General features: G+C 36.1%; 1 protein-coding gene across 2 annotated transcripts; it reads right to left on the bottom strand.

Annotated features, from left to right (window-relative positions):
* Window positions 1-658: 658 nt before the first annotated feature.
* LOC121967457 (BRISC and BRCA1-A complex member 2-like) lies at window positions 659-7,047 on the bottom strand. Of its 2 annotated transcripts, none has more exons than XM_042517710.1 (14): window positions 6,868-7,047; window positions 6,704-6,791; window positions 6,434-6,620; window positions 6,262-6,352; window positions 5,676-5,711; window positions 5,474-5,572; window positions 3,050-3,168; window positions 2,865-2,913; window positions 2,493-2,582; window positions 2,362-2,415; window positions 1,954-2,019; window positions 1,121-1,218; window positions 965-1,050; window positions 659-821 (listed from the first exon to the last, which is right to left on the bottom strand). In XM_042517710.1, exons 1-13 carry the CDS (start codon window positions 6,946-6,948, stop codon window positions 987-989), a joined length of 1,122 nt encoding a protein of 373 aa, XP_042373644.1. In that variant the 5' UTR covers window positions 6,949-7,047; the 3' UTR covers window positions 659-821; window positions 965-986. The 2 variants fall into 2 exon arrangements, with proteins under 2 accessions (XP_042373644.1, XP_042373643.1); XM_042517709.1 differs by having other exon boundaries at window positions 3,038-3,168.
* Between the last annotated feature and the right edge of the window lie 752 nt (window positions 7,048-7,799).

Here is a 7,799-nt window from a genome sequence, read left to right on the forward strand (position 1 = left end):
GACCATTAGAAATCCATCAACGGCTCATTAGGTACAATAGACTTGCGTTCTACTGACCGGATCAATAGAATGATCCATTAATGGACAATTATGCAGAACTTCCGTTACTCTTGATTAGGAGCCCATCAACGGCCAGTTACGGATCCAATGGACTTACAAGCAGATTAAGGCTGCCCAAGGCCCATTAATGACCCAATATAGATCCTTTACTCATTACTACACAAGAACCTACTAATGACCCAGCTCTGACCTAAAAGAGCGCCCATCAGCTTCCTTTTACTGGCTCAATATAGATCCCATTAGCGGCCGAGTTTCAGACCAGAAAGCCCCTTTACGTGCTTTACTAATCCAATAGGGCCCATAATCAGTGAAACATCCTTGAAGAGACTCCATTAACGTCTGTTTAGTGACCCAATAGAAATCCAATTAACAGCCATTTGCTAGCCCAATAGAGATGCCGCTGGCGCTGGTAATGGCACATCACAATGCCCAATAATGAGCCAGATATCCATCAACGGCCCATTACCGGCCACCAGAGAACATTACGAGTCCGAAAGGGCCAATACGGGCACACTTTCTAAAACAATAGGATATGATTGCCCTACAAAATACGACGACACTACTGAGTCGTGCAAGAAAACAAGCAAACCCATACGACTAGAGAAACAAAGTTGCACTTCTTTATAAGCCGTAAAAGAAAGGGTGAATAAATCGATTTTAAAAGTAAAGAAGTCTATTTCATTAAACTCTTCATGTTGTGCCATCAGAAACTAGCCAATTGCCATCGTCTTTTATGAATCATTCCACCCTCCCTTCCACCCCTGGAGCAAGATTCATCACAAGCTAAGGACAAACAACTTTCAACACCAAAAGAAAGAGTATGATTGTCCTACAATAATTGAAAAACTGAAGGGAAGAGAGATTTTTTTTTCTTTTCAAACAAAAATGGAAATGTGAGGTATACCTGCTACTACATGTGAATCTTGTTACTTAGGTGATGAATCAATACAGAACTTTTTGAAGTCTAAACACTCGTCTACCACGAACTCGCTGCAAAGGTGTCATAATAAGAAAAAAGTTCTGATAGGTTTTCTAATATTACTAGGAAAAAGATGCTTACAATATTCGTTCCGCCATCTCTGCTGGTTCCCATCTAGGGCTCCAAGGGTATTCATTCACAGGGGGTGAGGATATTGGTAGGCTTTGAGAATTAAAGTGCTGCATAGAAAAACAGAATAGCTTTTGATTGAGGAACATTAAAAATATTGATCTAAAAAGGAAGCCGATTGAAACTCATAATTATCTGAGACTACTTGATGAAGCATCAAGGATAAGTGATCTTTCATAGAGAAACAAATAGTCTCGTACACAATGGAGGAAATTTATCAAATCAAAAGCAGTTCAAACATAGTGTGGATTGAGACATTTTTAAAGGCCATATAAAATTTAAAATGGATTAAAATATTTTAGGAAAGTCATATCTGGTCGTCGCCCTAAATCACAAGCCTTTTCAAAGTAACTCCTTTTCCCTTCCCACTAACAGGACCCTCAATCTAAATGATTACTTCTTTATTCCCATCCAGACATGAATTCTATTCTCCAATGAATCCAAAGAGATCTTACATTCTCTGATTTTACAAACAAATGGCACCCATCCTCATCCTCATGGTATTCCATCGAGGATGATACGAGCTCATCAATCAATGACTACTAAAATCACTAGAATTTGATCTAGATCAAATTAAGCTTCTTGTGAAAGTGTAAGCAATTTGTGCAACTTGAAGAACCCAGTAGAACTCAAAATGCTCTAGAATTCTTAGCACAAAGGCTATACACACTCGCACAATAAGGTCAATTACTTGGGTTAAATTCTTGCTTCAGTTATAGTAGGGATGTGGTATAACAGCACATACAGAAGTTAATCTTCCAACACCAAGAGGAAAGAATGAATACCTGAGAACTTTGCATTACCAATATGGGTTGCTGCTTTGGGAACTGTGTAGGAATAGAAAAGTGAACCTGCAAAAATAAAGCAAAGAGAGAAAAAACATGTTCAGTATACCAAAGAATTGCACAATAAAAATCTTCAAAAGTATTCTTGATTGCTGAGTATTTGAGACTAATGTTGAGTTGTATTCAAGGATCAAACTTCTTCTACTCACAAAGTAAAAATTCAGCCATAATATCTAAGTGTGACAGGGCTACTTGTTTATCGTTTTAGGGATTCTTTTATATGTAGAAACAATGAACGTTGCACAGTAGCACTTTCATGCACAAATGATGATCTTTTGATAGATGTTGGTTTACAAATCTAAGTTGGTCAATTGCTGTATATGAGCACAAAAGGCATTCACAACATACCAAAAATGTAAAAGCCCCAGAGCCACAAAGCACAGTAGCTCTTCTGCAGAATACCTAATAAATTGATAGACCATAAAAGCATCCTTAGTAAAATAAATAAGATTATGAAATAAGGTTGAATAATGGAATACCGGATCAACTTCTAGTGGTCTTCCAAAAAGAGGAGCTAAAGCCTCTATAAAACGTCTTCTTGCACCAATGGATGCAATTGCCTCCACAACCTTGAGAAGAACAAGTTTTGATACAAATGTAACATTCAAAACTAACAAATGAATGAGAGAGAAAGAAGATTCCACAAATCAAGCACATTACATATTGACTGTCGCTAGATTAATGGGGAGTACATCACACTTTACTATGGCAAAATCTATATTCTACCTACAGACAATAAGACATGAAAGATGCTCTTCTTAATCAATTGAAGTGAGCATCACCATATGTAAATTTTTTTGATGTGACAATTAACAAGTGCTAAGTGCATTTCTGTGAAAAAACAAATATACCTGAACCTTGAGGTGATCTTCAATAACAGGAAGGTATTCGGCCATGCACCTTAAAAGAAAGAAAACTTCTTCAATGGTTTACTATATCAATTACTAACTACATTTGAAAGAAATTTTAATGTATAACAGAAACAGATGTTGGGCCAACATCAGAAGAAATTAGCATGACCTACATCCCATCTAACCATTGTGGAAGTTTGACATCCTCGATAGAGAATAAGGACTTTAACTCTGGAGTAGAAACTAATTTTATTCTTGGAGCTGCAGGTGCCGAAGAATAACTTCTGCTAACAGGAAATATAACCTGCAGAATGCAATAAACTGACTAAGGAAAGAACTACTCCCTAGAAGGACACTGAATTATATGAGAACCAGTTTGCCAATGTTTTATCACCATAGTTAAATATATGAGAACAATTTGCCAGTGTCCTATCGCCATGCTATGGACATATCCAAAATTTCATGTACTACAGAAAAAAAAACAACAGCAAAAACATATAAACCTTTCTGGTATCTGTTTCACTAATGATCCATCCTTCAAGCATCTATACAATCAAGCCCATAAAAACCCTCCAAAATTACACTACAGCATACAATTTATTCTGCCACATCTGTTCACCTTATGGATACTGAGCTTAAGCAAATTCATTCAAATTGTCAGCCTGATTGTTAAATTGCTTATCCTCAGGTGCGCTATATATGGCACTAAGCAAGGGTAAACCATTATCCCAAGGTTCATTGACATTCCACAGTCAATAGCTTGCCAATGGATGGTCAGATCAGGCAAGAAGATATTTGCTTCTGAGTAGAGTTTCCCTAAGCCCACAAGTGGACCACCAATCGGTCAAAAACACAACTATATAAATAAACTGGACCAATCCAATTGATTTGGACACATTTTCACAAGGTTTACCCATTCAACCATAAAAACGATTTGTTGTTAAAAAAAACACTGTTGCAAAACTCTGTATTGAAAGTGCAGTTATTAAACAACTTAAAGATCTTACTGGAAGCTAATATGGCAAGAACTAAATCCAAGGCATAGGTAACTCACATGATCATAGCCTCATACAATCAGAAAAATAATAGTTCTGTTTTTTTTACTTTTGTTCTTGTCTTAACAAATTGCCATTCTATTGCCTATTGTATGGAAAAGAGAAGAAAAATGTCCACAATATCAACATTATTTTCTCTATCACTGACAACAATCAAAACTAGAGTAAAAGATATCACAAATGGCCATAATGTAAAATTCACAACCAACATATTTAACAAAAATAACTGATGATCAGGCATCATTTTCTTACAATATAAAATCATAGGAAATGATGGGAAAAGTTAAGGCACGTTTGGTTTGGTCATTTTCCATTTTCATTTTCTGAGAAAAGGAAAAACATTGTTTGGTTGGCAATTTCCACATTTTTTTTCTAGAAAAGGAGATATTATTTTATGGGAAAATAGAGAATGTCTAAAAGTCATTTTCTAAGAAAAGAGAAAACGCATGTTTTTTAGAAAAATGAAAATGAAACCAAACACTTTCTAAATATTCTACCCAATGAGAACTAGCATGTCGGCAATAGGTGAAGATGATACATAAAGAGAAATTATAAGATACTCTCCTGCACGCTATGACAATGTGACAACAATCAAAACTTACAATCAAAAAGGTCCATAATGCAACATTATTTTCAGAGCCAATTGGTATCAATTCTTTGAAGAATTGCAGAAAGGAATATGACAGTTTCATCAACTAATTCAGTTCGTTCAACAAAACAATTGCCATAAGCATCTCCGTGATAAAGTTTGAGTGTTTTACCACAGTTACTCTTTACAACAAAACAGCTTGTTTGGTGGACAGTGATAATTGGGTTGGCTTTGCTACTAGTAACTATTAAAAAACCTTAGAATTACCAATTTATACACCAGCACAAAAATGACAAATATCTCTAGGAGAATCACTGATTCACATTTATCAATATCACTGGAAATAACAATATCTAGACAATTGCAAGTCAAGTCATAACTGAATTATTATATTTGCCAGACCTGACCTGGCATTATCTCAGCAGACTGTAGCGATGAACAAATCTGATTTTCTAAACCTGGCAATATCTTCTCTGAGTGTTCCATTAAACCATAAAAAGTTTATATAACATATCAGGTGTAGAGGTAGGCCTAATGTATATAGACAATTGGCAAAAAGGAAGTTTATAAATCCGTGCCCAAGTAAATCATAGTTTTCTGAAGTCCACAAACCATAGCAATCAACACTCAGAATTTCTTTGAATATATCCTTGAATTTATTCAAAGCTTAGTGGCCAATGCAAGATTGGCAAGAGAAAGACAAATACAACTAGGGTATTTTACTTGAACAATCCAGTAACATACCATGTAGCGTTTTTTTTTTTTATTTGAACAACTATTCATTAGCTTCTTTGATGAAGTTGATTCTGTACCTAATAGTTGAACTGTTATGGAAGATAGGTAAGACAAATACAACTACAAGAATAACAACATAAGGTTCAATCCCAATTATTGCAGTCTGTTTAAACTGTTTCAAAACATGGAAGCGAAATTATGATATCCCTGGTAAAAGAAAAGAAAGATACCTGCAAGTAGATCTTCTGCTGATGTTTCCAATTGCATGATGTAACTAACTTGTTTAAGTCCGTATCAATTAAGCGTACAGAAAATTTTACTTCCTCTGGCTATATGAGTGTTTAATACAGTATGAAGAATTAGAGGTTTAGCATTCATATACATGAATTATTCTCAAAACAAACAATAAGTATAATTTCTATTGGAACTTACCCTATCAAGAGATGGAACCATACATACTTCAATCCCCTGTACAATAACAACTGGAGTTACCAAAAATAAAGTGCTATCTCTCAGATTGTCATCTATTATTAACAACATATAGAAAAGGTAAAAAATGCATGAAAACAAAGTCACTAGATTATCCCATTTATGAGAATGAGCTATGGTAATTTCAAACAGAAAAAAAAAACCATCAGTGAAGGTTAAGAAAGGATTAGTAATGCAAGCAGTAAGTTAAGAGTAAACTCTGGAAGAAGTAAATGGAAGAGAAAAATATGGTGTATGTGGTAAAGCATTTTACATAAACAAAATTCAGTAAAAAGAACAAAATATCTAAGAAACTGCAACTTTTTTTTTTTCATAAACAACAAATTTACATGACCGATCAGCAACTAGAAACCAATAATAGCAACATTTTAAAAAAATAGCCAAGGCAGATCTCAAAATTTTTGGAGGTAGATTCTATGAATCATTTCTTCCACTATAATTTTATCTTGGATATATCTTCCGCAAACACAACTTTAGTTCCAGTTAAGCCACAGGAAAAGGAGACAAAGAACAAGCTTATGGCAATTACCTCCCTCGAAAGCATAGTATTAAGCTCAAACTTAAGCCTAGCATCATCAATCTCCCCTACCCTCCTCCTCTGATAATGTGTGTACAGATCCCTAATTTCAGAATAAAAATAAGCAACCACAAACGAACTCGACTATCGATCACACAAATATGAGTGGTCCAAGACGAAGAACCTGAGTTCATGGACAAGAGCCATCAGCTTCGATGGATCTTTTCCATTCCAATCACACAAGCTGCTCTTGCTCAACCGCATTTCCCCCTCCCTTGCTATATCGCCTAGGGGATCGAAGTCATCGTCCTCCAGCGAAAAGACGACATCCGGCGCTAGTGACGGGTGGAGCGCGTTGTAGATCACATCCCCTGAAAGGAATCCGATTCCAATTAGGGCAAAAAAAAAAAAGAACGACAATAACTCAAACAGGGGGGTCTTCGATTATTCTCACATTTGATGTAGTCAAGGCAGAAGGGGATTGAGAGAGTTAAGCGGTCGGAGTATCGAGCGTTTTTGGATCCGGACCATACCCGCTCGACCTACATCAAAAACATCGCCGTGAGATCGAGAGAAGACGAGGCACACGGAGAGGATCGAAGGGTTTGGGGAGAATACCTTGACGGAGAGGGGAGAGTATGTGAGAAGATGGTTGAGCTGAGCGGCGATCGGCTGCGGCAGTGGTGGCTCCACGGACATTGCCGGGGTTGGCTTCTTAATCGCCCTTCGAGTAGACAACGGTAAGGAAGTTACCTAGAGGTCACACTGACTTAGCGCCGTTCCACAGAAGTAAAATGGAATTTTATAAAACTCTGTATCCATGTATAAAAATGCCCCTCTTTTAAATTTATTAAAATAGGTGGCGTTTGGTTTATGGGTTTGGGAATGAGGGAATAGATTCATTCCCAAACCTTGTATTTGGTTAATGGGAATGGAATCAAGATTTTAGAATGAAACCCAAAAATTTGGGTATGGATGAAACTAACCACCTCCCTTGGGTTTTGATGGAATAGGATTGTAAATTAAGTTTTAGACAAAAATATCCTTAGTATATTTGTTCAATTTTTTTTAATTTCACACTCTCTCATCATATTTTCTCTCTCCTTATTTTATCATCATATTTTCTCTCTCAAGATACTTTCTCTCTCCTAATTCTCTCTCTATATTATCTCCCATCATATACTCTCTCTCCTTATTTTCTCTCTCTTCATTCTCTTCTATCACACTTTCTCTCCTATTACACATTTTCTACCTATTTTTTCATCATATTTTCTCTCTCATCGTACTTTCTCTCTCATCATACTTTCTCTCTCCTCAATCTCTCTTAGCATACTCTCTCTCCTCATTTTCTCTCATCACACTTTCTCTCTCTTTATTTTCTCTAATCACACTTTTTCTCTAAGCATACTTTCTCTCTCATCATATTTTCTCTCTCCCAGTCTTGCATTTTCTCTCATCACACTTTCTCTCTCTCAACCCACTTTCTCTCTCATCATACTTTCTCTCTCCTCACTTTTTCATTTTCTCTCATAATACCTTCTCTCTCTTCA

The sequence above is a fragment of the Zingiber officinale genome, chromosome 3B, assembly GCF_018446385.1.
Source record: "Zingiber officinale cultivar Zhangliang chromosome 3B, Zo_v1.1, whole genome shotgun sequence".
NCBI classification, from domain to species: Eukaryota; Viridiplantae; Streptophyta; class Magnoliopsida; order Zingiberales; family Zingiberaceae; genus Zingiber; species Zingiber officinale.

Coding starts and splice junctions, on each gene's coding strand:
- LOC121967457 (XM_042517709.1), bottom strand. CDS start 6,948: ATGTCCGTGGAGCCACCACTGCCGCAGCCGATCGCCGCTCAGCTCAAC. Junction 6,353..6,433: donor GCTCTTGTCCATGAACTCAG/GTTCTTCGTCTT, acceptor TTCTGAAATTAG/GGATCTGTACACACATTATC. Junction 3,169..5,473: donor AGCAGAAGATCTACTTGCAG/GTATCTTTCTTT, acceptor TGCATTCTGCAG/GTTATATTTCCTGTTAGCAG.